We start from the raw sequence: 14493 nt of genomic DNA on the forward strand, positions 1-14493 counted from the left end.
ATGTTACATGCATTAGTGTCTGTGTCATAATGTCACCATATTTATTATTCGTTAGGTTCATGGACTGTGTATTTGCTAACTGCTGGTGTTTATTATTATTTGGCAAACACTCACTTCCATTCAGTGACATTGGATTGCTGCAATTATTACAGCCAGGTATGGCTCGCTTTTGTTTCTCTTCACTGCATATGTCTGGTCAAGACATTCTCCATTTTTATGCCCTGAGGAACCCTTGAAATAGTTTTCAGGTCCTGGGACACCCCTACTAAAATCGTTTATTGTGGTCAGTGGGAATAAAAGCTCATTAAATTGGTGATCAATGAAAAGAATGCTTTCACTACCATGGTGGCTAGAATATCACCTTTATAAGCACCTTAAAACATAATTTGAGAGTCATGCAGTTGGCTATACCAAGTGGTATTGGCCACACAACTAAGCAGGCATCATCAAAAGGGAGGTCAATCAGCCACAGTTCAGGGAACCCACAGAAACTTCTAGAGCAGTGGTTGACAACCTTTCAGACTTCACAGACCACTAAATTCACTGAACTCTGAGCGTGTGGGGAGCCGTGTGTCATTTAAAGGGGAAGAAACTTTCCCCAGAATGACATGATGCCAGAACCCACCCACTTTCTCATCTCAGACCTGCTTGCTAAATTTTGGGGAGTTGGAGGACAGTAGCGCAGGGCTGTGGATGCAACAAAAGTTATGTCTACAGCCCTGCGCTACTGTGCCCCTAAGATATTTAGCAAGCAGGTCTGAGCCTGCATTGGGAGAGTAGGAAGGTTCTGTCCATACAGGGGACAGAGCTGCAGACCACCGGTTGGCGACTGCTGTTCTAGAGGAACACTGTTTTACAAACCGCTCACTACAAAAAAATGAGAGTTCATTACAATGCCTTGTGTGTATTGGCTTGGCAATTAAAACGTATTGATGGCTGAGCCATCAGGGAGAGTTACCAGAATTCCTCTTAAATTGTATCCTGTATATAAGATTAGATGAGCTAAGTCATTATCTATCCAAATTGTTCTGGCATTAGGTGGCTTAATACATGGTATAAGAGAAAAAAAGTATCATAGTCTGGAATTCTGAGTGTACCTTATGTCCCACTAAATTCATAACAGAAATATCAACCAGTTCTTCCAAAGCTTTACAGGTTAGACACGATTACTTTCCATGTAAGTGACTTTCATGTCTGCTGATAAATACCATTTTATGTTAAGTTTCTTTATATAGTTTTATCCTCTATACCTTGCAATAAGAGTCTCCTCACGTGGTAATCTTTGCTTTTCTGTATCTACTCTTTTTTTGCAGCAGTAGTAGTCTGTAGTCTCCAAAACATAGCACCTATTACTTAGATTATTATCACCATTTCTAAACTGTCTATGGGCGCTAATTGTAACATTCGTCCTCTTTACTGTCATTGAAACACATGGACCTGAAAGATGAATGTTTGGGGGAATGTCTGATTCCCTGTTTGATAAATATAACCATAATGGCCAAACCATTGGTATTACTAAATATACTACTGTTGCTATATTTTATTATCTATGAACATATTATAATCTTTGTGTTCATTTTTTTGTTAGTGTAAATAGTGTAAGTGCCCGCTGAATGATCGATATTCCCTACTTGTGCAGACGGGAGTGAGAAGAATATTCTGCAGCTCTCTTCCGGCCGGCAAGGTGATGGGGATGTTTTTGCCCAGTGTTCTGACCAAACTTTATTATTTGCAGTGGAGATTTAAAATTTGTCACATAGCATGGGTACTTTAAAGTTAACTGTTTAAAATTAGAGAACTTTTGGAAGTAAAAATGAATGTTTATGAAGCAAGATGAAACACCGCTATATGGCGATTCATCTTATTAGGTACAAATTACAGTCCCTGTGCAGGAATATATATATATATATATATATATATATATATATATATATATATATATATATATATATATATATATATATATAGCACAGTTGTTTTCTGATAAAAAATTGATATATATATATATATAAGTTTTTTAATTCATGGAGCTTTAATGAGCGTATTTCATGTTGACTATATTGAGATTTATTTATTAGAAATATAACATTGTTAATATTTGGCTTATTACATAAATATTTTTTATTTCAAATGTATACTACATATATGTTACAGATTAGAGAATAGATGACAAAGAATAAATAGAAGAAACCTAAAGTAGTTAATTTCTAGAAGTACATAAATGTTTAAACATAACTATACTCATCTGGATTGTTAGGCTAGCAGAATATCATGATAAGTAAAAGATGCAGGAAATGGGGTTAAAGTTACTGCCTGCTTCTCATTGCAGACAAAAGGAATGTCATTGGGGATTCCTCACAGAGAAGCTTGCTTGCTGCTGTTAGAAAAGAGTTAATCCTTCCCATCCACAGGACCAATGACTTGCTTTGTATCTGAATTTCCCATAGTTCCTCTCTCCAGCCTTTGCTGTTATACTTTCGATAAAACAGACCGTTTTTTTGGGGTGTTCCTTGTAACAATCACAGCTAAGATTGCATATATGTATATATTAGGCCCTGAGGATGATAAACCATAACAAAATATTTTATGGCTCACTGTAAGTTGATTCAATCAGCCTACACGGTGGCATATATAAAGCAGCGATACTGCTAGTCTTTCGGCTGGTCTTGATGCAGTGGTTACAATTAATTGATTACAGACAGTTACAGATTTCTTTGTTCTCATCCCCCTTCCCCCTGCTGCACTTGACTGGCCTTTTGCTGCTTTACCTAATATTATATTATCCAAGTGTAAATAATACCAAATAGAATGTTTTTTTTCATAATACTGATTTCTTTCCTTTATATAGGTAACAGACTCTTCATGTTTCTTTTTAGTTTGTAATTCTTATTTGCATTTAGGATTTAGTTTGTATTCTATGTTGTCATTGTAGGCCTTAAAATGCTTATAAAGAACTGGTAAGTTCCGGTAAAAACATTTTCAGTGGCAGAAATACTACAGCATTCTTCAAAATGCTCACACAACACAGTAAAACACTCCAATCACTTTATCTCTTATATTCATGTACACCTTAGGGACCAGAGCAATTTCTATTTTGGACCTGCTCTTTGCCAATAATTTTGTCATTACTGCACAGTGGCCTTTGTATACACTGGACAGCTACTATACTTACATTTCCAGTGGCCTGTTACTTGTAAAAAACGCTGCTCCATTGCAAGAATTTACAAAATTTTAGCTCGAAATGATGGATCAGGTAGAACATATTAGAGGCTCACAAATTATAAAATCTTTTAGCACATGTGAATGTTTGAGCACTTTGGATAAGGACTTGGGCCAACCTCCTGGACTGAGTGCAGAGACATCACCAGGGCAGATTGGAAGGGTTTCAACACCTTTATTATTATTATTATCACCTTCATCAAATACTTAAGGATGGCTTTGATTTCCAGGCACAACCCTTTGGGTCAAAGTGTTGCAATCAGTGGTCCCAACCTAGGTGTTATTTCAAAGTCTATTTTCTTGCTTATCCTTTCCAGTGTTGTTCTGGAAGATGTCTCGGGAAACATTGGAAAGTTGTTTTCCGTTTTCAGGGATAGCACTGTGGATGTCATCTGGCAGAGCCAATCTTTCCAGTGCTGTTTTGGAAGATTTAGTTAACTAAGTTATCAGGTAACTAACCTGATTTTCGGCTTGACTGCTATTTGCAGTAACACAGGGCAATGCTAATGGTGGTCCCACCTGCTACATTCTGTGCAGTTAGGGCCATTGGCACAACTTCATGGTTCATGGTCTCTGAGGTACTTTGTAAGGGAAAGGTGGCTTCTTCTGCCCATCTTTTCAGTTGTTCTTAACTGGCTATAGAACAAACCTTTTCCATCAAGCCCTGGCATCCTTTTATTCCACTTAATTCATTAGGTAAAGAGTTTTTATTGTGACTTTTTCAGGCTACAGTTTTGCAGGTTTGAAAAGTTTGTACCTGACTGTTTTACATTTAGTAAGTTTTATATAAAGTTATTGTGTTTGCTTTAGCTGTACAGGTGGTGGTGCAATGTCCTTTCCTATCCTTCAAGGATAGGAAAATACATTTTTTTTCCTGTAAAATCCTTTCCTTGTGTTCATTAAAGCAGAACTATAGTTTGGCAATAAAAAAATTGCAAACAGGCCGGATTTTTATTGCAGAGGGGACTGAGCCACAGGGTTTTAATTTCTTCCAATCTGCAGTTACAGCTTTTTTCTTTTCATTTTGAAGTACTTCAAAACCTTGTGAGACACACACACACTCTTTATTTTACAGTATATACATTCTGATGAATGTTCAGCCAGTTCAGTCAATTTACATGGTTTTACAATTTACAATTTACACGGATGGATTGCTCTAGAAACACATCACATGCCCATGAGAGTGCACAGTTTGGATTTCCAGGCAGAGGCTGACCTCTTTGCATGTGCCATATCAGTAATATAAGTTTCCTTCTGACCTCATTCAAATGCTCTAAGGGAGAGAAAAAAATATGAAACTACACAATATGGTAATATAAAAATAGCCACTATGGCTCTATAAGAAAATCTTTTATACACTTAGGCTGGGTCTACACGGACTGTTTTAAAACCACATATGAAAACTCCTACCGCATTTATATGTGCTTTAATGCCTTTTTTTACAAGCGTTTTAAAGCTTGCCTTTAACTTTCCTGGCCATATTCCTGAGTGTGGCCAAGGGTTAATATTCAGTACCAAAAGTGGTAACCCTAAGCCACACTGAGGGTGGCATTGTAAAGGACTAACCTGGTCCCGACAAGCCTGCAGTGTCTTTCAGTGATGTCCGCCTGGCATCTGTGTCCCCTGGCCTCGCGTCCTTGGCGTGATCAATGGGATATGTGAGCGTGCAGGGGTGGTGCGCTGGGGGGTGTGACTGGCTGGGAAATCCTGTCATAATCAGACCGCCAGGGAGGTTAAAAAGCTATAAAGAAACTCATAAATGCCTTTGACGCATATTACCAGGATTTTACATAAGTGTTTATAGGATTTTTTATTTTTACCCCAGGGAACGAGTACAGGGTACATAAAACCCCTTACCCATTCCATGAAAGGGTTAAAAATATATGTTAAAAAAAAAAGACGAGACTTTAATGATAAAGTATTTTTATCAGATGTGTTTTTGTGTTTAACTTTTTTTTTACAGGTTATCCCACAATGAATGATGTTTCCCACGGCTGCAATCATGACAAAAGCACAGTTGTGGGACTCCTGACAGTGTGGGTTCCCCAGGCACTAGAGGGTAAATGTGAACACATCTCCCCATTCACCTCTAAAGCTGAATGGCTGAGAAAGGGGAAACCCTGATGATGCTCGAGCGGTCATCGGGGTTTCCCTTTTCTCAGCCAATCACTGCAAGGTGGTATGAGGCTATTGCCCCAGGAATCCCCATAAAAACACAGTAGGAGCGTTTATATGCGTATATGAGTTGTGAAAATGTAAATTAGACTAAGAAACTAGTTTATTTAGCTGAGTTGATTGTTTAAAAAAAGCTGGATGCAGTTGGAGTTTCAGAAAATATAATTGCCTATTGGAATGTATAGGCCATTTTACTAGAAAATTATGATCAAGGGCATTAGTAAGATACATTCCCCTATATTATTGTGCTTGGACCATGCTTTATTCAGATTTTGTCATAGTTTGGATGAACTGTGGATATAGGGTTTTGTTTTTAGGGATTTTCAAGTTACAATTATTATGTACTTATAAAGCTCCAACATAATATAAGGTGCTTTACAGAATCTGTGATTATTCTCTTTATCTTCTCTGTAATACCACAAATTTGATCAATTTATCTTCATATTTTGATTTGGAATAGAATGTGCAGTATTCCCAATACAATTGCATAGACATAAACACTAATATAAGTATTTTGAGCTTTATTCTCTCTATTCTGAACACAACTGTAAATATCTACACAATTATTATTTTGTATTTTTTTTTAGTGCTTGACTGCTCTGTGAGGGTTGAAAAATTTACAAAAAGTGTTTGTATGAACTTAAAAACAAGACAGGGAAGTTTATCAATGTCTCTATACAAATTTAGATTATTTTTATCCCAGTAAAAAGGTATTTCATAAATGGATGTTCTGATAATTTTTATATTGCTGCAGGAAATAGTGCATATTGTTGAGACTCAGATCAGCAATCACAATGTGTTAGCAAATATGCTAAAGGCTGTTCATCTAATACATTTTTTCATTTGTACAACGGTCAAGCAGAGACCAGATGAAGTTGCTGAGTTTCTCCTTTGCTTTAAAAAAAAAAAAAAAAAAAAAAAACTATTTGAGGTACAAATGTATTTGATGTCTTGAAAAATGTAAAATGTTCCACAGCATGTCCTCTGTAAAAAAGGTGGAGAAACACTGATCTACAGATAACTGAATGTAGCAACTACTAACAAATAGAAGCAACCTACGGTACCCTTGGGGAAACTGTCCAAATCCAATGGTTTACCTTCTTGCTTCTCCATAGGGAACACTTTTTTTTTTTAGTACATTTACTCATCTCTGGTTAATTCAAATCCCAGCCTCTGATCTGCAATGTTTTGTTTTTCTCTGCTTCCCTTTTGAAGATCAACATCTATATAACAAATACCAGTTTTCTTTTAACCTGTTTTTGAAAGAGATGGGCGTCTGATTATGACCAGCCATACATATCCACATTCCTGCTAGGATATTATCTTTTTCATAACCTTAATTATCAATATAACATATTGTGGCAATTTAAGTTATTTGTAGGGGTTTAAAAAAGGACAATTAGGAAATAGGTGGATTTAAGTTTGGATAGAGTAGTGAAGAGTAAGAACATCAAGTTTTTTAGGTCTTTTATCCATTTAGAGATTTGTCATCAAAGAGCCTTTCTTGTGCATACACAGACCGAAAGCGTAATAAAAGTCATGTTGTTATAGGTGCATTGGAAAAAGTAAAAACCTTTGTCTGACTCCTTGTGTTTTGAATGTTCACTGGTGATTGACCCCAACCTCAGCTGGACAGCAAGTACCTCAGTCTATCACTCACAAGGCCAAAGATGGCAATTAACACTGTGACCTTTGCTGATAAAAATAAGTGGGCCTGCATTTTAAATATTGTATAATTTCTTGTTCATTATTGTTATAATGCTAAATTTTTATCCCATGCTTCACCATGTAAATATTTACCATTCTTATAAGCCCCTGCCTAAAGAGAACCCATGGTGTAATGCAATAACACATGTATATACTGAAGCCAGGCTTTTAGCAGGTAAAAAATATTCAGACATACCAACATCAAGCCAAAGGCATATATTTGGGATTTAAAGGTAACTTGTCACAGAGGATGCAATCACTGACCTCTGCTTTTGAAAATGTTGGTTGACTGGCTATCGTGTGGACCTAAAACAATTGAGCTTTAAGTAGATCTGACTTTTATCAGATGACTGACTGTAGTACACCTGACTTTATCAAACTGATTCGCACTTGCACCAGGTTAGTAATTTGGTAAGTACTAAGGCCAGGGGCTTACTACTGTCAGAGGGAAGCCAGCAATGGTAGTCCCTGTATTTATCTTGAATTAGGTTTACTTACTGAAAATCACAAACTTACAAGGTCCATATCTGTCTCCGCAGGACAATGTGTTAGCAGAGTTGTCAAAGAGCTGATACCCTTTGTAGCCTGTTTACATACTTGCAGGTTAGCTGAATCTTTATTACCAGTTTTTGTATTTGTGTGGCTAGTTGAGGCTATTTTTTTATCCACATTTGGGGTGGAATTTTAAAGCTTACCTGGTCCCCACGTGCCCGCAGCATCCTCCAGCAATGCCCGCCATCTGTGTAGCCTGGCGATGCATCCCTGGCCTGTAAACGTTGGGGACGCAGTTGCCAGGCGGGCATGGAACATGGGCAGCAAGAAGCCCCCTGGGATGCATGACGTATGTATCCCAGGAGGCTCTGCACACCCATTCTGTCTAACCTTTTATATAAAGTAAAAATTCTGGTGATAGGTCTGCTTTAATCACTGGGAAAAAGAAATGAAGTCTAGTTACTGTGACCAACAACTACTGTTTTAATTTCCTCATTTTTTTTTAATAGGGAGCCCCCTAATTAATAGCCGCATGACTGGGTTAGTCCTGGATACAGAGTTTTTTTTTAATTTTTTATCAGAACTATATATTACTTATTATATTCTAGCTAAAAGTTCTGAATGTTTTTTTTGACACCCTGAAAGACGTGAAAGAAGTAAAGATCCAGTGCATGTGGATGTGGCCAAATTGCGCTAATATACTTAAAGGGGTAAGATGTATGTAACAAAGAGTGCAAGGGTCAGAAGTATATACAGAACCTTTCTGATGGCATGGCTGACAATGATTGTCCATTTTTTTTGTATCAAAGTTCTGGTTCTGCTTTTCTCACATTTGTGAAACCTGCAGAACAAATGTGGCTGCCCGGAAGCAACTTTCGGGCACACACAGGCAGCAGTTGGTGAGGGACAAGTGTGAAATGCGAAGACTGCAGAAAGGGCAATATTCCCCAAAATCTAGCAGACCATAAAATTAGGTCCCACAGGCCACGTGTTGGACAGCCCTGCTATAGAGTAATAAATATGAGGCTCTTTTAAACAGGCAATGTTTCCTTTTTTATTTGCTTCAACGTTATGGACTACTTTTGTATTAGAATTATGAAAACCCAGCTAAGTTCATTTTAAATCCAGAATGGAACACCACACATCATATGGAAACATTTAAAGCAAATGTGAAACTGAACTTTGGCTACACAATGTTGCTGTACAGCTTTCAGATAAAAAAAAAGAAATCCTAATAAAAAGGCTACAATGATCACACTAATAATAAATGTAAACAAGAATGTATTTATTTTTTTCAGTTTTAAGGGGCTTTGGAAAATCTATATATATATTTACATTGGTTCAATTATAATATACATGAACAATGTATAAAATTAGCAGCTTGTACTCACACACAATTACATATAATAATATTCCACTAGAACAACGTTCTGCCAAAAGATATGGAAACCAATGGCGACCCCATTGTTCAGGTATTAGTATGACAGCCAAGATTGGAGTGATAAAAAGTGATCATTACACATTTTGAAAGTATTTTCTAGACACCTATATTATTCTTTCCCACCATATGTCCAACATTTTTGTAATATTATAATAAAATAGGCCTGAGTTACAATGTTTGGCATGATGTACAATCTGAAATCGGTCACATAGTGGTTCTTGCAAACAGCTGCATTGCTTATACAAATGCGCAGAGTTCATAAGGAACATACAAAAAATACAGCTAGGATGAATGTTCAGTACAACAGCGATTCCTTTTTTTATTAGAATCTACTCTTCTACAAGGAAATTAACAAGAGCTGTTCTTGGGGACAGGATGGCTCTCTTAATTGTCCGTCCCTGTAGATGCGCCTTGCCTAGATGACTCTGCATCACCAGGTCTTGGATCTTCTCACAGTCACGGGAAACATCAAAGGGGATATTGACCTTCCCACAGTTCTTGTTATTAATCTATAAAAAAACACATAAAAAATAAGAGATTTATAAAATGTTATTATTAAAAATAAAGTAACAGGGACTGATGTATAAATTTTTGCCACATCCACGATTTACTCCCCCCCAAAAAAAAAAAGACAAAACCCACAACATTTTAAGGACTTTCAAGGCACTGATTAAAAATAAATAAATACAGAAAACATGTACTGTACATCCACACAGTTCTGATGCGTTTCGCCAGTTAGGCTTCCTCAGGACTGATGGGACTGGTATCATGTTTTAAAATCATATCGTCCGTATAATAATGATCATGATTTGTATACATACTATTTTGGAGGGATGTCAAGTCTATAGATCTTGTGATGGGAGTGATTCCTTGATGCACCTTCCATTTTTTCCAATTATCAAATGTATACTTGTTTGGATCAATTGCAGAGAGCCTTTTTATTCATTGAATAGAAGTATATGTGATATGTTTTATAATTAGTGCCTTAAAAAAATTGTGATTTTTGTCATGTCTTTCTACATTGAATTTTACCATTTCACTGATATGCAGATTAAAGTTGTGGCTTTTGATCTTTATATGATATCACTTACAGAAACCTTACAAAGTTTTAAATAAAATGTTTTTCTATTTAAATGCTTAGTTGCCATAATCACCGTTAAGTATTTCTTCCTTCCCTTTAGCTTATATTCTTCTGCTGACTTCTATTTTGTTTTACCAAATGTATTACCATTTACCATTTATTGTTTATTCTATTTTTTTCGTTCGGTGTCATTTTAAATAAATTATAGAATGAAATGTATTTATAGTAAAACTTTTTTTTTTAAAGCTAATAATGGTTAAAACAAAAAATAAAAATACATTTTAAATTTTTTTTAGTATTGTCTATAGATGACAGATAATTAAACAATTTTTGGTGGACAATATTTTCCAAAAATAAGGTTACATACAAACGTTAGCTTGTTGTTGGAAAGGATCTTTCAGGATTCTTTCCATTGACAAAGGACTGAAGGATGCATGAATGAGCGCTACAGTGCCGGTCTGCTCCATGGAAGGTGGAGGAGGGAGAACAAGCGGAGCGCTCTCTCCCCTTCACTTGCATTGCAATTGTTCAGATGTGCCAGAATGGATCTAATAACAACAGCGGACCGCCGCCATACACACCAGATTCTCGTCCAATACTAGCCCTGATGTGATATTTGGACGAGAATCATTTTACATGTGTAGGTAGCCCAAGTTCTGGTCTATAAGGGGTACCCGCGTATGAGAGCTGAAATGGTGAAGTGTATTTGTAAGGTAAATTATAGAAGGGATGAAACCCCATTCATTTTTATGTGCTCAGTTGGGAGATTTCCTCCATAAAAGATGCAACAGGGAATGATTATTATTAACTTGTATTTATATGGCCCTATATAGCACTATAAAGTCTGTAGTCGTGCCACTAACTGTCCCTCATCTTTACAGGAAATCTGTACTGTTGTTGCTGAGTTGTCCCATTAGAACACTTATTGTAACTCGTTGGCTTTGGTGACAATTGTATCATTCTGGACTTCTCTTCTTTTTCTATCTCATGCAAGAATGAGGTCACAGGACAAAAAAGGTGAATCTATCCAGCACAATCCAGTGAGAATAAGCGCCTAACAAACCTATTATATCCAAATGTAATCTGTAAAACAAAGACTAGGGTTCAGATAAATCAGAGCATGAAGAGTTAAATCTTACCAGTACAAACATTTCCACAGTTTGTGGCTGAATATAATATTCTGGGTCTACTGTAGGCCAGGCCTGTTGGAGAACGTCCTTATCCCAATTATACTGTGTGCACAGCTTATGCTCCACCAGTCCAAAACCTGAAAAATAGAACACTTTCTTATTTCAAACAAACCAATACACTTTGTATAGGTTGCAGTGCTATCACACATAGAAAAGGCTTGAAATAAATACTGAAAATATGTTACTACATGTTGTTGCATTTTCCTAGTGCTGCTATGTTTCAATAGCCCTCTTTAGGGTACAAATCAGTCTGGTATTTAGGATTAGTTACCTCTCCATAACTCTGATGCCAAATGCGGTACCATGGGTGACATCATAATGATGAGACTTGCTAAGCCATCTTCGAATTCTTTGCTGTGTTGAACAACTTTCTGAGTTGAATTCTTGAAGAGAACACAAGATAATGTTGCTTGGTAAAAAGCCTGATAACTATACACTTTGATATTTATACCACCAACTAAATTACATGAGAGATGTTACCCTCTATAAAAAATATAACTTTTTAGCAGGGGAAGACATTCTGTCGAAGCACAAATTTACACAATGCCAGATTTTCAATTATGGCCTTAACTGTTCATTCAGAGAATTTACTGGGGCAGCTTGTACAAGGGGTGTTTACTATTGAAGAAGGTCTCAAACAACATTTTGTGAAATTCACCCCACAGTGACTGATATATCTTTTAAAATACATTTTATACTTACTTAAGAGTAAGTCTTTAAAAATGAATATTTGGTAATGAATTAGAATCCTAAGAATAATGCACAGCTCTTTGGACATGGTTTTCCAACCATAGCACACACTTCCTGTTGCTAGCTCCAAAATATAAAATAATTAGGAAATCCAACAGCAAACAAAAATATTGTGCAGCTATTTTTATCTACTTCTAGAGACACAAACATACTCCATCCGCCTCTCTTCTAATTGAATCATACAAAAATGTACCAATTATCTGTCCTAGGCAAGATTCAATGGGTGGAAGTCTGTTGTTTACAGGGAGTACTCAGTTCATCTACAGCCATTTATTTGCTCAATCAGTCTACTTCTATGTAGATCATCCACCCACAACCCCAAGGAAATCAATGTAGTAATAAACATTTTCACTTTCAGAAGGAAAGGAGTCAAACAGAATTTATGAAAGTAACTTGTTGCTCTGATCAACTGTTTGGATAAATCTAATATAGTATGTCTTTTCTAATAAAGTTACCAAATTTTACCGAACACTTTTTATTACTGAACCAGTTATTGAACCAACAGATAAAGTGGATGTAACATAGGAAGCATAGTTGTACATCCTAAAAGTTCAAAGAATGTGCTATGAGGCAGATAAGAAACAAAAAGTGGAGCAGAAAACAATGTGTTTCTATAGGATCTAATCTCATTTCTTCATTCTCTTTACCCAACAGTTTTTAATGCAAAACCCCAAAAGCAATAAATGTATCGATTAAAAATGGATTACATTATTCATTCAGACTAACTCTATTGAATTTCAATGCACTCTATCAACTACATGGAACAATAGTGGGGGGGGGAGGTGATAAGATTTGGATGAATTGGATGAACTAAATCACAATACTTCAGAATGTAGAACAGGTCTTGTGTACACATTTCTACTTTGTATTTAGCTGGTGTTCAGCTTTAATGTAGCAGTTCCAATGTGTCCCCAGCAGTTTGAGAACTCCAACAGGGTGATACCAAAAAACATCTTCAGACAAAAACATTTATTGTATAGTTGAAGTATAGGAGTAAATTATCTGGCCAATCCCACTGCACGGCAGTCCAGAGCAGCCTTTTTTTATTTTCTTTGGTGGCTTCGCTTGCAGCAGCAAAGCAGATCAAGCAATTGCTCATCTGTCCTCTGCTCTGTAACTTGCAGCATCCTCAGTTTCTCTTTATCCATGAATTTGTCTACCAGCATCCCATGTACATATATTGAGGCTTTGTGCAGATGAAGGGGCTTTTGGAGTATGTGCTGCATCCAATAAGCAGATTAGCTCCTGGCTACTTTTCCTCCCTGCTCCCTGCCCTTAGCGTTTAGCCTGGCTGAGCTGCTAGTGGTGTGACTATCTGTTGGTTTATCTGTTTCCTGACCCCGTGATTGTTTGCTGCGTGGACGGACCTTTGCCTGTGCCCATGACTCTGCTTTTGTCTCACCTTGGGTACCTTGTTTGGGGGACTGCCTACCTGTGTTTGACCCTTAGCTACATTTCTGGACCTACCTCTGCTGCACTCTCCTGTACTGCATATCTGGGGACAACTTGGTTGCTGATCCTGAACCGTCTGACATCCTGTTGTGTCACCTATCCTGCTCTTGTGGTCTACTGGTCCTATGTTTGTCCTTCCCTAAGCACCATTCCTTGCGCACAGAAGTTCTGGCGCAACGGTGTGCCAGGACAGTGCAACTAGCCTCCTAAGGCTGTCTGGCACTTGACATGGACAATGGACCTCAGAATAGATATTATTTACCCTTCACAATGTAAACCACCTACCTAAAATTTTCTATACAGTTATGACTAAAGAAAAGGTCAGAGTGTAATCAGACATTAGTTTTCATTTTGTGCATGTACACTATGTATTTATGTTTCTATGTATGTTTGTTTTGAAACTATGTATGTTTCAAATTAACTATTGTCAAGCAAAATAAAACTGTTCAGAATTGTGTGTAATCTGTAAACAGGAAAATCTTATCACTATGAAATGGATATTGGCAAAGGAAGGGATTAAATCTGTCAAGTTGTATGAGCGTTAGGAAGAGGATCTCTGGGCTGTATGTAGGGCTTACATGATATTGGCTTTGACACTTGGCCTAGCTGAGGCCTTCATATGTTTATGCTACATGTAGAAGGGAAATGATGAAAACTCTCTTTTTAATCTAAATCTGAAACTTCATTTATTATTGTAAAGCTCATTATATAATTTACAACCTGACTGTACAATCTGCTTTGGAGTTATCAAACTATCCAATCAATTAGAATTTGGTCAAGTAGCCCTTTGTAAAACGTAGTTGTTAGAACTAATGTAGATTGTAAAGTCAGATTGTGACTGTGGGAAGCTTAACATCACGGTGGGTGCGACCATAGCACTAGCTAGCAGCATAGACCTTGTATCCCACCATGGAACACAAGGAGCATAAATAATTTGTTACTGGAAACTATCACAAAACATTGTTTCCAGCGATGATCATCTGACG

General features: G+C 36.9%; 1 protein-coding gene across 2 annotated transcripts in view; it reads right to left on the bottom strand.

Moving 5' to 3' along the window:
* Window positions 1-8856: 8856 nt before the first annotated feature.
* The window catches only part of LARS2 (leucyl-tRNA synthetase 2, mitochondrial), a 100485-nt gene continuing 94848 nt past the window's right edge, over window positions 8857-14493 (bottom strand). For both annotated transcript variants that reach the window (XM_072412260.1, XM_072412261.1), the window contains exons 19-21: window positions 11577-11688; window positions 11255-11382; window positions 8857-9543 (exon numbers count right to left, since the gene is read on the bottom strand). In XM_072412260.1, the coding sequence (XP_072268361.1) occupies window positions 9364-9543; window positions 11255-11382; window positions 11577-11688 (420 nt within the window). In that variant the 3' untranslated portion in view covers window positions 8857-9363. The remainder of the gene's footprint in view (window positions 9544-11254; window positions 11383-11576; window positions 11689-14493) is intronic.

The sequence above is a fragment of the Pyxicephalus adspersus genome, chromosome 5, assembly GCF_032062135.1.
Source record: "Pyxicephalus adspersus chromosome 5, UCB_Pads_2.0, whole genome shotgun sequence".
Classification (NCBI taxonomy): domain Eukaryota; kingdom Metazoa; phylum Chordata; class Amphibia; order Anura; family Pyxicephalidae; genus Pyxicephalus; species Pyxicephalus adspersus.